Genomic DNA, 21,317 nt, shown 5'->3' with positions numbered 1-21,317 from the left:
GACCCTCACCTAGATACAACCCTCAAGCCTCACTTACAGCCTGAAACACAATGTCTAATCCTCTGTTGAAAAAGGTTCCGTCTTAAAGCAACAGAAAATGCTCCCAATGCTCCTCCTCAGATTTAGACCTCCTAGGTAGAGAAATCCAGAAGCTAACATATCTCTTCAGAACCCAAAATATTTAGTTCTAAACCAGTGGTTCTGATACTTTTCTTCCCATGGACCACTTGAGAATTGCTGAAGGTCTTGCTGGACCACTCAGTCATTTTGCTACCCGTTGCAGCAAGTGCAATGTGCCATGGTAGGGTGCTCAGCGATTTTTAATTGTAGTTTATTTCTACTTTTATATCTTTATATATATACAATGTATTTTATTGCATTACAATTGGAATTCTAGAGTAGAAGTCTATTAAAATATTTATCATGTAATGTCCTACTCAGTAAGCATTTCTCTCACACCACACAGATGCACCACTGAAAAACTGGTTTGATGTGGCATTTGGCCTATAGTTCCAGTAAACAAATTAATACCTTTGGTCGATCCCCAAAGTACACTGACTTAAAGGCAGGATCATGATATTACCTCAGGGTTAATCTCAGTGTCCCAATAACTTTCTCATGAATGAGTTTGGCTGCAAGGCAGTGGAGGTTTAGAACCAAAGGTTTACTTCTCCAGGACTGGCTACCTTCCCTTTTGGAAATGTGTGGGGCCCTGTCTCAGTTCTGGCAGCAACAACCAAGGTTGCCCAGAGTCACTGGGGAAATAATATGTCTTTGTTTAGCTCCATGAGTAAGGAAAAGGGGGTGGATTCTGAGCACCATGTGGGTGGGGTGGGCCCAGGGATTCTGAAGGAAGTGCCCCCAGATCTAGCCTGGTGGCAAGATTTTGAGTTGGAATATGGGGCAGGAGATGTCCAGGGAAGAGATTCCCCATGTGCCAGAGAGGAAGCAGCTGAAGAAATTGTCTAGGGGTGTGAGACTGGAGGCCCTGACCCACAACCTAGAAGGAAGGGGAGCAGAATACTGGACCCAACATGGACTGAAAACTGTGTTTGATGTACTCAAGGATAAGAATTCTGGGAAAACCTAGGCAGGCTACCTCAAAGCAGGAGGAGAGAGGTGAAAGCTAAGAGAATACGGAAGGTATGGGTTGGTTGGTTGGTTGGTTGGTTGGTTGGTTGGTTGGTTGGTTCATCATAACCTCCAATCCCCTACACTCATCCTTCTGAATTTTTGCAAGTTACATTCCTATGAACACCTTTATGATGTATGAACAGACCCCAGTTAAGAAACTTGGGGTGCAGCAAGATTAGCATCTGTCGTCTTCACAGAAAAGATCTGGGGCATTCTAGGTACATGGGATGTGGTGGAGGCTGGTCCACTAGGTCTTCTGGAAGCCTGACCTACCAAGTCTTTCCCCATCCACCATACAAATGATTGGACATCTTTGTTCTATCCCTACATATGTCAGAATAGAGGGAAAGGGTCAAACAAATTCAAGCCACTTTTCTTTGCAAGATCCTTGGTGCCCCTAAATGCATAAGTTATCTAACCTTAGGTGCCAAAACCGGTCAACATCAACAAACTTGGTAGGTTTGATAATAGGGCCCATGGAGCGGAAGGCGGAAGTCTGAAGATTCAGAGAAATCTCTAAATGTGGATATGGATTTGGCATTGTTATAATCTTGTAAAATTCAAATAAAAATTATAGAAGAAGAAGAAGAAGAAGAAGAAGAAGAAGAAGAAGAAGAAGAGGAAGAAGAAGAAGAGACAATTATTGTTTCAGGTTCCCACCTAGCATAACATTTGCATGTATGCTAGATTTTGGAAGTGTGGATGTAGTATTATTCTTGTGGTCTATATTTTGGTTGATATGTATTCTAGGATTTGTTAAAGTTGCAAAACAACGAAGCACGGGATGGAGCAAGGGAGAAATTTCTGGAACAACATTGGGATATCAGCTCCGCCCAAGGCATGAAGAATAACAGCAACAACTGGGTGGGTGGGGAGACATAACATCTTACAAGGACCAGAAGAAACACCACAGGCAGAAGAATTGCCACACACAGGAAGAACAAGGATGTAGTTTGAGTTCCTCACTTGTAGTTTCATAAATCATTTAACGTGTCAACACGAATAGAAGTTATTAATATTGCAGTTGTTGTATAAGGGATTATTATTATGACTGGAATGTAATGGAAATTAATAAGATTTTGGAAGACAGAAATAAAGAAAATAATAGAATCATCAAATTTAGCACACAGGGGGCCACTTTATCTAAATTATATAATTCAGCATTGGAACCATTGATATTAATAATTGTATTATAAATTGGTATTGTTATAATGAGGCAATTATTGGATTGTAATTGAAAAAGCCACTACCGTGCTGGCAAAGGAGGGGTTGAGGGCTTCACACCCCTCCCCCACATGCATGGGGACTGGCTCCAGCCCCTGCGAGAACAAGGGAATCCCCGTTCACCTCACTTACCAGGACAGCCAATCGGCTGGCTCCGGGGGCGGGGCCTCGGCTATTTAACCCGGCTTCAGCCGAGGCCCCTCCTCTTTCCTCCGCTACAGCTGGAACGTTTTTACCAGTGTTTTGCTTCGCCGTTCTTCCGTGATCTGTCCCATTCGCATCCCGGCCACGTGGGATGGAGCAGTCGCCGACAACGGTCGAAGAGTCGCTGCATTAGGAGCCTATCTTATGGATCAGAGCTGAAATCACTGGGGGCGTTTTAAGTTGCAGGTTTTTGTTCATAATTGCCCGCCCGCCAGCACCCGGATTCTGGAGGTTCAAGTGACCTCGTCGCGCCGGACGCCGCTCACCGAGGCTGATTTCAATGCAACCGCCTCCTCCGTGAGTCGGGAGCTAGTGTCAGAATTTCACGGGTATTTTCCAGTGGTTTCCCTGCAGTCTGGGAGCTTCAACTCCTCTCCATGGAGTGGTAACTTATAAGGGGGCATTGTTTTGGTTGCATGAGCTGTGACAGGAGCGGGGGAAAGAGCAGCCCCCTGAGGTTTGGGGGTTTTAGCCAGCATAATCATTTTTGAAGGTTGCCACGGTAGCTCGAGCAGCATTGCATTGTGGTAGCCCACGTGGTCGGAGGTTTCCTTCCCTTGAACTGCGGCCATCTTAGGTGAGGCAGCAGCTGCCTGCTGATTAACTTTTCATAAAATTTGCTAACTGTGTGCGGGGGAAAGATTAATAATTTTATTGGTAGCTGAGAGGACGCAGGAGTCAGCAGTACCAAAGGGTTTTAGTCGCGTATTTTATTAAACTGCAGTCCGAATTGAAGCGGTCGCTTGTGTGTGTTGCTGGTTGTTGGTCGCCGCTACACAGCGTCGCTAGGCTACCTGAACCCACGTGGTGCAGGCAGGCTTTGTTTTCGGGGGCCACCTAGGGAGAGGCAATCGGCGAGCATAATTAGCGATTCATTCGGGGTTGAAATTTATCTGGTTATTTGAATTTATTCGCGTTACAGCGTGCCTTGGGGGGGAATTTCCCCCGTTTAAAATCCCTATAGCCATGCTGTTGCCAAGACAACGTCTGCCGGCGCCGCCATTTTAAGTGAGCCCACGTGATCCGCCATTTTAGGTGAGGCACGGCCTGGCCAGCATCGCATTTCAGCGGCAATTTTAAGCTGCCGGGTGCTGGGAACGGCTAAGCCGTTTCATTATAGCCTCTCGTGCTAAAAGGGCGGCCGTTACCTTCATATAAAGCCACTGCCTTCAAAATAAAGCCACTGCCTGTGCAGGCAGAGCTTTCTCTGTGCCGGTGGGCTGCTACCCTGTAGCCCCATCGGAAGGATTATTTTGTGGCTTGCTTGGGTCCAATTCGGGTTCCTCAGGCGGCAGAGCTCCTCCTAGGGGAGCCAACAATACTAATTCTCATCAGGACATAGGTATGCCTAGTCTCTTTCAGGATTCATCACAGCAGGGGGAAGTCTATTGTTGCAATCTGTGGGAGCCAACTTAAAGCGTTTGATTTAACTGACGGGAATACATTCAAAATCGGAAAAGTGCTCCATGCTGTTTATTGTGCTGCTCAAAAGTTAATTGGTACAGTTTGATAAATAAGTAGTAAACGCTGCAGCCGATAAGCGTTGCACCGCTGCCTACGCAGTTAGCTTACAGCAGTATTGCTGTGCTTTTAAAGTGGGCAATACTGAGCTAAGCCTAAGGGTTTAGTGACAAGTGTTTTCTTAAGCAAATTTTATAACCAATAATAGTTGATATATATTTAGACAGACAGACAGATAGATAGATAGATAGATAGATAGATAGACAAACAAATAAATTAAATAAATAAATAAATAGGTAAAGACTTATAGAAGAGAATAATTAATGACAAAGGTTAATAATAATAGTGTATAAATAAATAAATAATAAATAAATTTTAAAAATAACATATAGATAGATGATAGATAGATAGATAGATAGATAGATATTAATAAACAAATAAATAAATAAATAACCTATGTGCTGGTGGTGGTACGCTCCTTTCGCCATGCCTCCTAAGAATAATCAGCAGGCATCTTCCCGCAAGGGGAGCAAAGGAGCCACTCAAACAGATGCACTGGTGCCAGTCATGCCGTGCAACCCGCAAGCATTTGCTCAGTTCTTCGCGGCATTTGAGACCTTTTATAGGCAATGTAGGCCAGGAGCCATACCTCTCCCAGCGCCACTGCCGGCCTCACAGGATTACATTCCTGACACCATACCCAGTAATCAGGAGCGCCCGAGTACCTCTGCCTCCAGGCCAGGCATAGCCCCACCGGGGCCCGCTGCAGTGTCACCACATAGAACCCGCTCGCAGTCCGCTCTATCCCTTGGGTCCAATTCGGATTCCTCAGGCGGCAGAGCTCCTTCTGGGGGAGCCAACAATACTAATTCTCATCAGGACATAGGTATGCCTAGTCTCTTTCAGGATTCATCACAGCAGCTCACAACGGTGGAGGGGGACTCTGGATCGTCCGACGAGGAGGAACAACAGGGACACCAAGACACCCCAGCCACGGTCCAAATGGTAGCTGACGCTGTTCAGCAGGGTGGAAAAAGGAAGTCCAAGAGGAAGCACACTGCGAAAAAAGGCAAGAAGAGCAGGAAGTTGGACTCCGAGGATGAGTCAGGTACCTCCTCTTCAGATTCGGATAGCGACGCTCCCATGGAGGATTACTGGGGCCAGGGCGGGGATATTTCTGGGCTCCCTTTGTGGGTGCATGAAAGGAGGGCTAATTCCCACCGCAAGTCCTTTAACGGGTCTCTGGAATGGAAAGAGGGGGGCATTGGTGGAAGATGTAAAACCATCCACCAATGTGTCCACTGATTTTATACTAGGCAATCATTTATCTAAGAAGAAGAGGACTAAAATACTCAACGGGGATTACATTGACATATTCACTCTCCTCCCCCCCCCCCCGACTAAGATGACTGGTAAAGGGGAGAAAAAACGTAATTATGGGAAACGGAGATATAGGACCCCCCCCCCCCGGCGGAACACACTTTCGATAATTGGTTAGATGGTTACCAAGTCTTTATGGGTGTAGTTTCCGTGGCTTATCACAAGCGGGCTATGCATCTAATAGCACACATGGCACACGTGAGACGGGCCTTCACAATAGCAGGGGAGAATGCTGCCTTATCTTATGACAAGGATTTTCGTAGAAATGCGTCACTTCTGCCATCCGCTCGCTGGGAACTGACGGACCAGAACTATTGGATGGATCATGTAGGTCCATATGTTGAAAAGAAATCTCAGGATTCTCCTAAAAAGGGAAAGGTGGAGCCTAAGCGGCGTCGACAATGCTGGGACTTCAACAGGGGGGTCTGTTCCTGACCGGCTTGTAAGTATGCCCACGAATGCAAAAGGTGCCTCGGTAGTCACCCGGGCTCTGCCTGCATTAAAGGAAGGCAGCCCTTTCGGGGCGGCAGGGGGTACTCTCACCAAGGCCCCAGGGGTACCTCCAGACACCCACAGGGAAATGCAGGGAACCGCCAATAATGTCGCCCTCGACCTAGCGTTCTCACCTATCAAATTACACCCGTTAAAAGCCCTATTAGAATCATACCCCAATAAAACAGCAGCGGCATATCTCTGGGAAGGGTTCTCCACAGGTTTTAGAATTCTGGTCTCCTTCCCACCCAACCCGGGCGATCCTCCCAACCAAAAATCAGTGCGGGAAATGCCTGACATAGCCAGAAAGAAAATTCAAAAGGAAATTGCAGCGGAGAGGGTGGCCGGTCCCTTCAATCAGCCTCCTATTGAAGGCCTACACATTTCCCCCCTGGGCATAGTTCCCAAGAAAGCCCCTGGGGAGTTCCGTATGATCCATAATCTCTCATATCCAAGGGGAGGTTCCGTCAATGACTCCATACCCCAAGAGCTTTACACAGTGAAATATGTGTCATTTGATCAAGCGGTTAAGATGATCCGTAAATTTGGAAAGGGGGCGCTCCTAGCAAAATGTGATATTGAATCGGCCTTCTGTCTCCTCCCTGTGCACCCCGACAATTTTCGCTGGTTAGGCTTTAGATTTGAAGGGTCTTATTTTGTCGACAAAGCTATGCCCATGGGCTGTTCGGTGGCCTGTGCAGCCTTCGAAGCTTTTAGTACGTTCCTGGAATGGGCACTTTGATTTAAAACAGGTTCCATCGGGGTCTCGCTTTACCTCAACGACTTTATTCTCGTTGCAGCTACAGAACCCCAGTGCACCAGTTTACTGGCGTCATTTATCTCTTTAGCTGAGGAACTCGGAGTCCCTTTGGCGGCAGACAAAACAGAGGGCCCCGTTACGAAAATAGTGTACTTAGGCATTGAACTAGACACGGTTGCGCAGTCCTCCAGGTTGCCAAAAGAAAAATTAGACACCCTTAGGGAATTGATTCGGCAGCTTTTGCCATTGAGAAAAGTTACCCTCAGACAAATTCAGTCCCTGCTAGGTCACTTGAATTTTGCCTACCAGGTGGTATCTCCAGGGCGCTCCTTTTGTACCCATCTACCTAGACTGTCAGCGGGCCTGCGTGCTCCGCAACACAGGGTGCGCCTTTCCAGGGCGGTCAAGTCTGACCTGGAGGTATGGCTTCATTTTCTTGATAATTGCAATGGAATATCACTATGGCAAGACAACTTGCTGCTTCACGCAGATTTTCAGGTGCAGTCCGACGCGGCAGGATCATTAGGTTTTGGGGTTAACTTCAAGGGTCAGTGGTGCACCCAACGCTGGCCATCTGAGTGGCGGGACCTTACTTTCTTAGAATTCTTTCCCATCGTTGTGGCAGTTCACTTATGGGGGCAGGTATTTTATAACCACAGGGTGTGCTTTTGGACCGACAACTAGGCAGTCATAGCGGTCCTTTCAACGCAATCCTCACGCTCCCTGAGGGTGGGAAGCCTCCTAAGCTCCTTTGTCCTGCTATGTCTTAAACGTAACATCTATTTTTCTGCTAAGTTTGTGACAGGCGTTAACAATGACATTGTGGATGCTCTGTCTCGTATCCAGATGGATCGCTTCCGCTCGTTAGCGCCAGAGGTGGAACAATCGCCGCTGCCTTTCCCAAAGCATCTTTGGAGCCTTGGGAACTCGAGATAATGGAGGGAGTATTGGCAGCATTAGCGCCATCCACTCGGAGAACATACACTAAGGCATGGGTGGACTTCCTAAATTTCCGTAACAGAGCAGGCAACTTGAATACCACATCCTCCCCTTCAAAACGGGAGGTCCTAAAATACTTATTACACCTAAAAAACTTAGGGAGGGCATCAAAAACCTTGAATATTCAGTCAGCCGCTATATCCTTCTTTTCCAAAGTGGCCTATTCCACAGAACCATGTGCAGACTTTGTAGTGCGCAAAGTGCTCGAAGGTTGGCGCAGGCAGGAGCCCCCAGCAAGAATAAAAGGAAGCCTATTACATTTGACATCCTTAGCCAAATTCACAGAAAATTGAGAGCCATATGCTGGTCAAAATTTGAAGCGCGGCTATTCTCAGCAGCATATTCCATTGCATTTTTTGGAGCGCTCCGGATAGGTGAGGTGGTATGCGAAGGAGGCCCAGAAAATACACAACGGGGTATATTGTTGCAGGACTTGACCCTCTCGTGCTCAGACCTGATCGTACAAGTCCGCAGTTCTAAGACCGACCAGCAAGGGAAAGGGGCACTAATTAGATTACTTTCAACGAAGAAAGCAGGGCCTTGCCCGGTAAAAGATACCAGGCGCTTCCTATATCTGAGACCCAGGTTGCCCGGGCCGTTATTAATCCACAACGATGGTTCTCCCCTGACTAGGCACCAGTTTACTTGGGTAATGCGGATGGCGATAGTGGCCTGCAGCCTCAACGCGGCAGAATTCGCAGCTCATTCCTTCAGGATTGGGGCAGCTACTACTGCCGTACATATGGGCCTTTCAGCAGAAAGAATTAAGGACACGGGGCGATGGAAATCAGATGCTTACAAAACATATGCTAGAAAGAGCCAGTGACTGATCTTGCCTTGTTATTTCATTTACCTTTCAGGAGACACGAGAATTCGGATATGGATCGTGGGCCACAGTATCGTGCATTGGGCTGCTAAACGGGCTGCTATGTTGGGCTCCTGGCCTAGGCTCAGTTTACCGCCAAACATTGATGTCACCTGGATGGCTAGGAGAGGGATGCGATGGGCCAAGTTCATGCCGATTGTTATGAACAGAGTGGTGATTGAGGGCCCCCCAGATGCCTTAGTAATTCAGCTTGGGAAAAATGATATAGCGTACCGCAAAGCCATCGATTTGCAATGGAATATTTTTGGAGACTTTGAGGAACTACTCACCTCTTACCCCGGCATTAGCACGTGGAGAGATTGTCGCTCTCCCGCTGCGGTGAATAGAGCCCGAAAGATCTTGCAATGTACTGTGGCACGTAGAGTGGCGGCGCTGGGGGGACGGGTCATTGACCATCCCGAGATCCAGGTGGGCCTCTACAGAGATGATGGCGTACATCTTTCTGATGCGGGAAATGATGTTTGGTTGAGAGACATTACATCAGGGATTAGGGATTGGTTACAGGTTTGAGGGTATTGGCGGCGAGCTTGGGCTCGAGTGGCGCTTAGGCATTGGTGGGGGTACAATCCTATTGTTATGCAAATGAAGGGGAGAAGGAGCGCCACACCTTCCCCAAAACAAGGGTAGTCCAGTAAAGGGCGTGGCCTTGTCCTAAGCCTATGGAGGTGTGGGCCCATGGCACGCCCCCACGTGGTGACACCGGGGGGAGGTCCTAGTTGATGTGCCTCAGCAGGACTCCCCCCACTGGTGATTAACCCTTCCGTCTTTCACCGGTTATTAGTTAGGACCAATGCCTAAGGCCAATACCGCTCAATTCCTGTAATGAATAAAGTTGTGGCCTAATTTGACCCATTAACCTGAATTCTTGTGTCCTGTGTCTTCATTTCTTCGGAGGGAGGCGGGAAATCGCCACGCAACCAATAAAAATGATTTTTTTAAAAAAGTTGAATGGGTGGTTCATCATAATTTCCCCAACTACTATCAACAGGAAGCGATAAAATGGGCAATATTTGTTAAGGGGAAAGCTGTAATTGAAAGCATGGGAGTCCTAAAGCTTCTATTCACATCACTCTTTCAAAAAACCAAACGCCCTGCTCTTGCATTTGATCTTAGTATTGCTGGAGATCCAATATTTCCCCAGGGATTCACACAGTTTTAAAAGTAAGGCCAACCAATGACCTCTGGGGGCCATTTTGGGAGGCCTTTACATGAAATTTAGCAAAGAGCATGAAGGCTTATCCAAAGTAGATCTGTTAGATAAAAACTGATCCAGTTGACCTAGTGTACTTAGACTGCCGACTCCTGAATAAGCTGAGCAGTCATGAAACTGGTTAAGAAGCAGAACACAGAGTATAGGAATGAATGGAATATCTAGATGGGGAGATGTAGAAACTGGAGTTCTCCAAAGATCAGTGCTGGGACCTCACCCAATGAGCAGTATGCCAAGTGGAGATTTGAACCCAGGTCTCCCAGGTCCTAGTCTGAAACTCTAACCACTGCACCACACTGCTTCTCATTCTCCAACACTAGAACACATGGACATCCAATGAAGTTGAATGTTGGAAGGTTCAGGAGATAGGGATGCCCACCCACTTGGATGGTTTTAAAAGTGGATTGGACAACCAAAATGTCTATGCTCTGCCTCTATACTGGAAGCAAAAATCTTCCAAATACCGAATGCTGGAAAGCACAGGAAGGGAGAGTGCACTTGATTGCTGCTTTTGAGAAGTCATCTGCTGGTAACTGAATGGTGGCTGAGAAGAGACATTGGCCTGATCCAGAAGGTTATACCTTCCATATTCTCTGCTCTGGGCTCCCCAAACACATTTAAATGGGAAGCATCTTAAAAGATATTGCAATATAACTCCTCTGGTCCCTTCTTCTCCCAAGTATTTTCCCCCATCTAAAATGCCTCCTTTCCCAGCTGCTATTAGGAGGAAAAATTCAATGTAGATCAGCCAAATGACTCCAGAGGCTTCTCCTACACTGCAAATGCTGGCTAATCAGTTTGAGGTCCTGCAGCTGCTTGTCAGTTAAAATTAAAATCTTGCAACACTGATTATGATATCTTGTATCTGTGCTTTTAGAAACAGGTTGATCAGTGGACATTATCAGACAGGAACATTTATCTTCATACAAAATGAAGTTTCACTGTGTGACTTCACAGAACAAGCTGCTGTCAAAGGCACAAAACAATAATCTTTCAGGTTATTTGGCAATCCTAGCAGCTCTTGACAGAGGTTGAATTAAGGTCACCCCATGGAATTCCTTCCCCATTCATTGCCTTATTGATTTTAGTTGTTTCTAATACTTTTTGGGGGGGGACGTGGGTGGCGCTGTGGGTTAAACCACAGAGCCTAGGACTTGCCAATCAGAAGGTCGGCGGTTCGAATCCCCGCAACGGGGCGAGCTCCCGTTGCTCGGTCACAGCTCCTGCCAACCTAGCAATTCGAAAGCACACCAAAAAGTGCAAGTAGATAAATAGGTACCGCTCCGGCGGGAAGGTAAACAGCGTTTCCGTGTGCTGCTCTGGTTCATCAGAAGCAGCTTAGTCATGCTGGCCACATGACCTGGAAGCTGTACGCCGGCTCCCTCGGCCAACAAAGCGAGATGACCGCCGCAACTCCAGAGTCGGTCACGACTGGACCTAACAGTCAGGGGTCCCTTAACCTTTATAGGGGAAATGCAGAAATAAAAGTGAAACCAGAAGATGAAACAGAAGGGGAGGAGGGAAGTCAAATTATGTTTTTATTCTGAAGATGTACTACATTTCATATCTTTTATAAAACTGAAAACTCAAAAAATAAAATTAACAAACAAATCAAATTGGGGATTGGACCTTGAGCAAGTGCAATATGTGATGCAGTGATGGCAAAATAAGGCGTATGACCTGTTGGATGCTGATGCTGGGCTTGCACAATATCTGAGCTTAGTGTTGCTTATGTCTAGATATTTATAGGATCATACTGTTCCTCTTCATTTGGTTATTCAGTGAATAAGCAGCTAGCTAGAGCTATTGTTTATACTTGTTTTAGTTTGCCTCTGCTCCAAGCAGCTCATTGCTTCATTTCTCCTTCCCCTCAGTAGCACTGCGAGGGAGGCTAAATAGAGCAGTGAGCTTCATGGTGGAGCAGGGGTTGGGATTTGGTTTCTCCAAGGCTTGCTAGGTGCCTGTGTGCCCTCACTCTTGCAAGCTTCTTCCCTGCAGGTTTCAGCCATGTGGCTCTACCTGGCTGCCCTGCTGGGGCTTTACTTCCTTCGCCAGTGGTACCAGGAGAGACAGACAGTGGAGAACCTGATGGAGAAATATGTCTTCATCACGGGGTGTGACTCTGGCTTTGGAAACCTACTTGCCAGGCAGCTGGATGCCCGGGGCCTGCGGGTGCTGGCAGCCTGTCTCACGCGGAAAGGGGCAGAGCAGCTGGACAAGGTCACCTCAGAGCGCTTGAAAACCACCATTCTGGATGTCTCCAGTACAGAGAGCGTGGCGGCAGCGACGGAGTGGGTGAAAGAACAAGTGGGGAACAAAGGTAGCTTTTTGTTCTGTTGTTTCCATGCTCTGGATCAGGCCAGGGATTATCTGTATCATCATCTGCTTATCTTTACTCCACTTTCCCACAAAATGTGGCCAAAGTGACTCCCAATATATCAAATGAACAAGTACTATTCAAAAAAGTTATTAGAAACAATTAATCCAGGCTTCTGGTTTCCAGCCGTGAGATATGGCTGCCTCCCAAGAGATCGAACCCTCAGTCTTGCCAGTAATTCAGGGTTAATATGAAGGTAATTAGCCCTGCTGACCCTCCCCCCGGGTAGGGGAGGCTGTGCGACCCTCAGATCATCCATTATCTGCCCTCCACAACAAGATGTGGGGGCAGGGGTGCAGGGTGATGACCACGGCAAAAACTGGGAACCTTCCAGAAACAGTCTCATGAGCTGGGGGTCCCTGTGTTCTCAAAATTATGAAAATTTGGACTAAGAAACAGGCATGTTCTGGAAAGAAGATAAAAAAGATCTGCTAAACGAACCAAAATTTGGATGTCACGGTTTTGAAAAGGACTCTATCGTTGTGTTTTCATTAATGTGAGGTGCGTGGTTATTTTTCCTCCTATATATCTACATCTAGTCTTCTATGCCAAACTTCACCAAGAAAGAACAAACATTAAACGGAATACAGGCAGATTTCCAATTGTAATTAGTTATCTGGCTGTGCAGCCCTCGTTTGAAGTTCTAATTTGACTTAGCAAAAGATAAAGGAGTTGAGAAAATGGTGTCCATTAGCTGTGGTGCAGAAGGAAAAACTTCCTTCTGAGAGAGTGGGGGAAAATTTTTTGGGACTACAATATGGGAAATGTTTCACAAAAAACAGTGCATTTGTTTGCATGGATTATTATTATAAAAGGTGAAAGTGAAGGTGAAGCTGACATTTGGCAGCCCCCCCCCCCAGGGCCCGGGGGGGAGGTGTGGACTCTGGAAAAAGCCGATCAATTGCCAAATGATTGCTGAAAGTGAAATATACCCTATCATGTTGATTTTCTACAAAAAACTTTGGAATAACAGCTTCTTAAACAACTTGAGAGCTCACGGCGTCATTCATCTTCAAATGAAGCAGGGAAAACAGTGAGTAAAATTTTACAAAAACTATGCAATCAGTTTAATTCAACCTCTATAAGAAGCTTCTAGGGTTGCCAACTGATCTGAAAGACATTTGCTTTGTGCCTTTGACAGCAGCTTATTCTGTGACATCAGCAGGTGAAGCTCCTTGTGGTGTGAAGAGAAACATTGACACCTCATAATGTCCACTGATCAAGCTGCTCTTTAAAGCACATGTAGGAAAAGCCATAAGTGATGGTACAAACTGGTAACTTTAACTGACAAGCAGGTGATGCTGGACTCTGAATTTTTCCTCCTAAGAGCAGCTGGGAGGAGCTGCAATCCACACCAGGAAAATGACTCAGAAGGAGGAGATATGTGTTCCCTTTCTTCAGAAATGCTGCCTACAGTGGCTGCTGAGACTGAGACAAGAAGGGAGATTATTGTACTATTGTTAATAAATGATATAAATCATTTATTAATGATACAAACCCCTCTTTCTTAGTTATTCCTCTCATCACCTCTCATAAACACCCTCTCAGTGTTCCATACATGCGATATTCCACACGTATGATGTCTTATTAATTTTATCTTTTTCACTAGCAAAATCCCTATAAAATCTCTTAACCAACCTGTGCAAAACGTAGGCCCAAACTGCAGACTCCATTCTCTGACAGGATGCAGGGAAATCAGGTGGCTGCTGTGCAAATTGATGCCCAGGGCTCCATACTATCCTCCACTGCAGTGCTGTGCTCATTTGACAGAGGGAAATGACGGAAGTTGCAAGAGTGTCTGTGCAGGGATCCTAAGCACTAAGTGAGCAAAAGATGTGTGGGATAGAAGTTAAGATGGGTGCCTTGACTTAACAGCGTCATCCTTGGCATATAGTGCATAGCACACACACACACACACAGCACTCACAAGAATCAGATATACCCACATTTCCAAAGAATTGTGTATATCCAATTATTAAGGCTGGTGGGAACCTGGAACAATAAGAATGATTTTTTTCTTCTCACACAGGGCTCTGGGGTTTGGTGAACAATGCAGCCATTGCTGCCCCATCAGCTCCCAATGAGTGGCTGACCAAAGATGGCGTTGCAAAGATGATCGGCGTCAACTTTCTTGGGATGATTGACATGACGCTACACATGCTGCCCCTGGTGAGAAAAGCCAGAGGGAGGGTGGTCAACATGTCCAGTATAATGGGACGATTGGCATGCTTTGGAGTACCCTATACCGCATCCAAGTGCAGCGTGGAAGCCTTCTCTGACATCCTGAGGTAAACATGATAGTTCTGTATCTTCCTCTTTCTCCTTGCTTTAGTGGGATGTCTGCTTCTCCAGCTAAGTTTCAAGCAGAGGACAGCAATGAATAAAGAGCAGGTGCTGGGACATGTGGACTGCACCAGAGACTTACCAAGTAATCGGCAGGGGTTTGCACACCTAAGTCAGCTCTTTTCCTTGAGGAAACAATTTAATGTACCAGCAAGAGTTGTAAGCACCAACCTCCTGGTGGCTGCCTCTGAATATACCTGATGTCGGGTCATAGACAATGCCCTGGTGCCTCAAGACAGAAGAAGACAGGAAGCTGCATTTCACCACATCTCCCTCTCTCCCTCCTCCTCCTCCTCCTCCTCCTCCTTCTTCTTCTTCTTCTTCTTCTTCTTCTTCTTCAAGGAAAGATGTTCTATTCCATGGAAGCCAAATCATGATCTTCCTTATTATTCTGGTTCAGTAAGAAGACGTGTTTCTTGATTTTTCCTCCTCAATTCAGGCGAGAGATGCATCCTTTCGGGGTCCGAGTCAGCATTATTGAACCCGGTTGTTTCAAAACACCCATGCAGTCAAAGACGGTAGAGAGCTACAAGAATGAATGGAGCCAAGCCCCTTCTGACATCAAGGAAGCCTATGGGCAGCGCTACTTTGAGCGCAGTGAGTAGAAATGGGCGGGGGGAAGAATTCAGTTTGGTTTGCAATGTGCGAAAGCACACAACTATTATAACGGCAAAGCCTGCAATTAAAGCATGTGCTAATAAGTCACACTGTTGCAGTGGAACACACACACACACACACACAGAGAGAGAGAGAGAGAGAGAGACCCTGAGACCCACCAGGCTAAATTGCTGGTTTCCAAATCCATAGCTAAACACGCTATGGCTTAGGGTCCCACTCTCTTGGGGCCCCCAAAAAAAATTAAAGGAAAAAAACCTAGATGTACATTTCCAAAATATAAGACAAAAACAAATCAAATAAAATACTTCAATAAAATATTTATTTTCTTATGTGCAAATGGCTTTAGATACCTGTTAGGTCCATAAATTACCATATAGCATATATTCAACACAAAAAACAGTGACAATTTGTTGTTGACAAAGGACAGCTGGACAAGGGCCCCAATATCTTCAGTAGCCTAGGGCCTCATCAAACCTAAATCCGGCCCTGCCCGAGACAGAGACAAATCCTGGGTTGCCTGCCCCTGAACCCGGCGTATGGCGACCCTCACCTAGATACAACTCTCAAGCCCCACCTACAGCCTGAAACACAATGTCTAATCCTCTGTTGAAAAAGGTTCCGTCTTAAAGCAACAGAAAATGCTCCCAATGCTCCTCCTTAGATTTAGACCTCCTAGGCAGAGAAATCCAGAAGCTAACATATCTCTTCAGAACCCAAAATATTTAGGTTATCTCCTGCGGAGGTATAGGGCAGCATAGAAATCAAATCAATAAATGCAAAATAAATACATACATGTTTTTGCATCACTAAGTTTTCTTTTCTTTCCTATATCCCACACACAGGTCTCAAATTATTAAAATTCTGCCACTTCACCGGCAGCAGCAACTTTCAACCGGTCACGGACTCTATAGAACATGCCCTGACCTCCTGCTCCCCTCGCATCCGCTACTCTCCAGGATGGGATGCCAAACTCTTATACGTTCCTCTCTCTTACTTGCCAGCCTCCATTCTTGACTTCCTGTGGAGATGCATTTGGCCCAAACCAGCACAAGCCGTGTAGAATATTCTGAAGAAACATGTCAGTTCTCCAAATGAACCAAGGAAGTCTTTGCGCTATTAACGATGTTCCGTTGTTTCTCTTTTCTGAAGTTCTAAACCAGTGGTTCTGATACTTTTCTTCCCACGGACCACTTGAGAATTGCTGAAGGTCTTGCTGGACCATGGTAGGGTGCTCAGGGATTTTTAATTGTAGTTTATTTCTACTTTTATATCTTTATATATACAATGTATTTTATTGCATTACAATTGGAATTCTAGAGTAGAAGTCTATTAAAATATTTATCTGTTGCAATGTAATGTCCTACTCAGTAAGCATTTCTCTCACACCACACAGATGCATCACTGAAAAACTGGTTTGATGTGGCATTTGGCCTATAGTTCCACTAAACAAATTAATACCTTTGGTCGATCCCCATAGTACACTGAGTTAAAGGCAGGATCATGATATTACCTCAGGGTTAATCTCAGTGTCCCAATAACTTTCTCATGAATGAGTTTGGCTGCAAGGCAGTGGAGGTTTAGAACCAGAGTTTTCCTTCTCCAGGACTGGCTACCTTCCCTTTTGGAAATGTGTGGGGCCCTGTCTCAGTTCTGGCAGCAACAACCAGGGTCGCCCAGAGTCACTGGGGAAATAATATGTCTTTGTTTAGCTCCATGAGTAAGGAAAAGGGGGTGGATTCTGAGCACCATGAGGGTGGGGTGGGCCCAGGGATTCTGAAGGAAGTGCCCCCAGATCTAGCCTGGTGGCAAGATTTTGAGTTGGAATATGGGGCAGGAGATGTCCAGGGAAGAGATTCCCCATGTACCAGAGAGGAAGCAGCTGAAGAAATTGTCTAGGGGTGTGAGACTGGAGGCCCTGACCCACAACCTAGAAGGAAGGGGAGCAGAATACTGGACCCAACATGGACTGAAAACTGTGTTTGATGTACTCAAGGATAAGAATTCTGGGAAAACCTAGGCAGGCTACCTCAAAGCAGGAGGAGAGAGGTGAAAGCTAAGAGAATACGGAAGGTATGGGTTGGTTGGTTGGTTGGTTGGTTGGTTGGTTGGTTGGTTCATCATAACCTCCAATCCCCTACACTCATCCTTCTGAATTTTTGCAAGTTACATTCCTATGAACACCTTTATGATGTATGAGCAGACCACAGTTAAGAAACTTGGGGTGCAGCAAGATTAGGATCTGTCATCTTCACAGAAAAGATCTGGGGCATTCTAGGTACATGGGATGTGGTGGAGGCTGGTCCACTAGGTCTACTGGAAGCCTGACCTACCAAGTCTTTCCCCATCCACCATAAAAATGATTGGGCATCTTTGTTCTATCCCTACATATGTCAGAATAGAGGGAAAGGGTCGAACAAATTCAAGCCACTTTTCTTTGCAAGATCCTTGGTGCCCCTAAATGCATAAGTTATCTAACCTTAGGTGCCGAAACCGGTCAACATCTGATGGAAACCAACACATGGCTCATTATAACCAAGGCCTGGCTGAAAGTACATTACAGAACAACATCAAATTCCTTTTCAACCTCTATCCTTGAAGACCGTAATCCATCTAGATGGTATAGAGCAGACATGGGCAAACGCAGCCCTCCAGATGTTTTGGGACTACAACTCCCATCATCCCTAGCTAACAGGACCAGTGGTCAGGGATGATGGGAATTGTAGTCCCAAAACATCTGGAGGGCCGAGTTTGCCCATGCCTGGTATAGAGCAATTCAGGACAAAATACGTACTTTGGGTATTTCTCTGGGGAGCCTCAAAGTATGTGATGAAAGCTACATATTCCAGACAATCAAGCAGTGGCCATGAAAAACAGCATTTGTCTCCTCACACTCCGCGACCCTGTTCCTCAGAGGCCCTAGGCATAACTACTTCTTATGGATTTTGTGCCAATTACCTAAATGACCTACTACTTCCTTCCCAATGAAGAGCTTTTATCTTTATTTTTTAAATAATATTTATTAAAAAATTTCCCATCAAACCAAATTATATATTCCAAATTATACAAATTACCCAATAATCAAACAAATCTCAATGTTATGCCTAATTATAAATTATTAATTTTTTTTAGCTGACTTCCCAAGCTTTGAGATCGGAGGGAATCCTAATTATCTCATAGTTCTACTGCATTTTAAAATATTACAATAATTCCCTTAAAACATTCTGCTGTTAATCCTTCATTATTTTCAACAGCCTCTGCATTCATTCTGCAAGTAAGTTTAAGTTCAAATAAAATGTTTCTGTGTGGATTTTATGTCTTTACTCTTCTTCTTTATAGTCCAAATCTGTAGTCCAATATTCTCCTCTGTAAATTCACATCCTCTCTTCGCAAACTGGTGCTTCTGCTGAATTAGTCCAGGAGCCTTCCACTGCAGGTAGCTGCCATATCGACATACAGTCTAGATAAAATCAAATCATGGCGTCTGCCCAATGTTGTTCCTTAACCAGCTGCTTAAGAAATGGAGACTTATCGCTCCCGGAGACAGCTTCAGAGAGTGCCAGAATTGTGCAGGGTCTTTCCATCTAGCGTCCCCCAGCCCCTTATTCCCTCCAGATCTGGGGCCAGGTGGGAGCTTCTTAGACTGAATAAAGAAGAGGCATCCCCAAGTCTGCAAATGCCATGCAATCAATAACTTTTTTGGATCTGATGATTCCTTTACACTGACATGAATGTACATTATGTAAGCTAAGTAACTTGTACTAAACAGCAGACAGCGAGGCAATTCATGTGTCTGGTGGAAACCAAACTGCAGTAGAATGGAAGCAGCTTTCTTCCTCCCACTTAAAGAAATAAAAGACAGAGAGAAACCAAAACTGACAGGTCTGTTCACTCCTAGCTTTAGTGTGCCACTTTATTTTCCTTCTGAAAAGCTTTTTGCCTTACTAACTGGATATTGGGTAGAAATTCAACAGGCACAACTCTGCCCCAGTCTTGAGATGCATGGAGAAAAGGGCTGCCCCCAGTAATGTTCCATCTGTTGCGTAAAAAACACATGGCTTCTCAAGCTGCAATTCATGCAAGAGGTGGTGTGGGAACCTCAGGTGTAACCCTCAACTTCTCGTTTGTTTGTTTTTTTATTCTGTGGCAGCCAGTCCTGACCTCACTGTAGAGACTGTGGTGAGGGGGAAAATTGGAAGTTTCTGCTTCTTCCATTCATCCCATTCCTCACACGTAAAAATTGAACTAACTGTAATTAGTTCTTTGTTTTTAAAAAGCTTTCAAAATTTTCTAAAATACATTCAGGATATATTCATAATAGATCATATACTGTACTATATTTGCAAACAAATTCCTTCTCCAATAATTAATAAAAGCTCATTGCTGTACAGTGGTACCTCGGGTTAAGAACTTAATTCATTCTGGTTAATTCTTAACCGGAAACTGTTCTTAACCTGAAGCACCACTTTAGCTAATGGGGCCTCCCGCTGCCGCTGCACCGCCGCCGCCACATGATTTCTGTTCTCATCCTGAAGCAAAGTTCTTAACCCGAGGTACTATTTCTGGGTTCTGAGGTACCACTGTATTGTTGCCTGACTCCTTTGGACCCTATGTCATGAGGTACTTTGGTAAAAGAAAAGAAAAGAAAAGAAAAGAAAAGAAAAGAAAAGAAAAGAAAAGAAAAGAAAAGAAAAGAAAAGAAGAATAGCATAGGCCATTTTATTTTCCTATTCTGTGATAGTAGTCATGTTTTCTTTTCTTTTCTTTTAAATGATATTTATTGGGGGGGGAATTAAAATTACAAAAGAGAACAAAGTAGAAGAGGGAAAAAAAGAAAAAAGAAAGAGCAAAGAAAAAACAAACCACATCAAACAATACAAATTCAAAAAAACAAAAATACACCAAAAACATTTAAAAACAAATCCATTATTCTCAAATCCTCAACTGTCATTACCTTCTTTCTTTGACCTCCTCCTCCTCCCTTTTTTTGTATCCTAGTTGTTAATTGTCGCAGCAAATCCTTTCCATATTTCATAATATTCTGTCATTACATTACCTAAAACTATTTTAATCTTATCTTACTATAAAAAACCTTGAAACTTAAAACTTAAATCTTATTTTTACCAACTTCTCATAACCATAATATTCTTACATAATTCTTTAAACATTTTTACTAAAGCCAAGTAATTTCATTCCAACATTTTTCTAACATTCATCAATTTTATAAAACAATCCTAGTAATAAAAAAAGAAATAAAAACAATCCAATCTTCATCCAGCGTCCCTTCCTCCGGGTCCCGGGTTTTGTCAGTCCTTATTATCCCATCGGTCTAGCGCATTAACCTGGTAACCTTGTATCCGAGGCCCTTAAGTCTCTTCCATGTCCCTTCCGCAGCTCTTCTTCATATTTATAACTGTATTTTCCCTTGTCTCCTGCTCGTTTCACTCGTGGGAACTCCAGCTTAACAATGTTTTTGACCCTTCTCGACAGATCAGCCCCTTTTCCATAATCCACACTAAACTCCATGTGGTTTTTAAGTACATGTTTCAAAATCCCTCCAAAATTAGGAGCCCCCACAACCCCAAACATCTCACAGCCCATTGCCGGACTTGAAAAGTCCAAACATCCCTGCATAGGGGGGTCTATCCAGCCCCCCATTTCCAAACCAAACCAAACTTTTTCTTTCCAAATCTGGCTTTTTCTAAGTTCATTTGTCAAATCCAAAAGCTCATGTTCCTGTTGGGCCACAGCTCCCTCCATCTCTGGCGCCCGAGATTTAGCAACATCCTCTTCCCTCATCTGTTCTGTAAGGGCACACTCCTGATTTAATTCCTGGGTGGGCTCCATATATTTTCCCACTGCCTGTTCAAAATTTCCCACTGCCTGTTTAAAATTTCTGATCGCATCAGTCATCAAATCCGTCTTCTCATGTAGCTGTTCCAGTAGGGGATTTGTTTTACAGAAAGCACACAACAGAGCTTCTGAATACATTGTCCTGCAAGGTCAGAAGTCTATTCCCACGATTGTAATCTGTAACAGCTGCAAGCTCCCCGGAGTTGGTTACAGTTTCACAGTCTCCCTCTAGGGGGAAAACTTCTATTTGTTCTTTCTTTTAAAGACAAGTCTAACAACAAAGTTTCCTTTTTCAGATATTTTGTCAATATTTGTTCCTTTAAAATGCGAAGGGGAACAATGGAATCAATGTTTCTCTTCTTATAGCTATCTGTCAAAA

The 21,317-nt window shown here is 44.8% G+C and overlaps 2 protein-coding genes and 1 pseudogene across 3 annotated transcripts in view; 2 read left to right on the top strand and 1 right to left on the bottom strand.

Annotated features, from left to right (window-relative positions):
* Positions 1 to 21,317, bottom strand: part of LOC308470975 (retinol dehydrogenase 7-like) — a 267,166-nt gene that overhangs the window by 40,551 nt on the left and 205,298 nt on the right. The window lies entirely within an intron of this gene.
* The window catches only part of LOC308471104 (17-beta-hydroxysteroid dehydrogenase type 6-like), a 78,683-nt pseudogene that overhangs the window by 10,203 nt on the left and 47,163 nt on the right, over positions 1 to 21,317 (top strand). The gene's annotated exons all lie outside the window — the stretch shown is intronic.
* LOC308471056 (17-beta-hydroxysteroid dehydrogenase type 6-like) lies at positions 11,595 to 18,960 on the top strand. The gene is made up of 4 exons (XM_080994975.1): positions 11,595 to 12,070; positions 14,157 to 14,415; positions 14,910 to 15,067; positions 15,931 to 18,960. The coding sequence occupies exons 1-4, from the start codon at positions 11,758 to 11,760 to the stop codon at positions 16,146 to 16,148; spliced, it is 948 nt and encodes a 315-aa protein (XP_080851101.1). The 5' UTR covers positions 11,595 to 11,757; the 3' UTR covers positions 16,149 to 18,960.

The sequence above is a fragment of the Podarcis pityusensis genome (genome assembly GCF_964106645.2).
Source record: "Podarcis pityusensis genome assembly, chromosome: 2".
Taxonomy (NCBI): Eukaryota; Metazoa; Chordata; class Lepidosauria; order Squamata; family Lacertidae; genus Podarcis; species Podarcis pityusensis.
The sequence above is the reverse complement of the archived record's forward strand: the minus strand, read 5'-3'. Positions and strand labels throughout refer to the sequence as shown.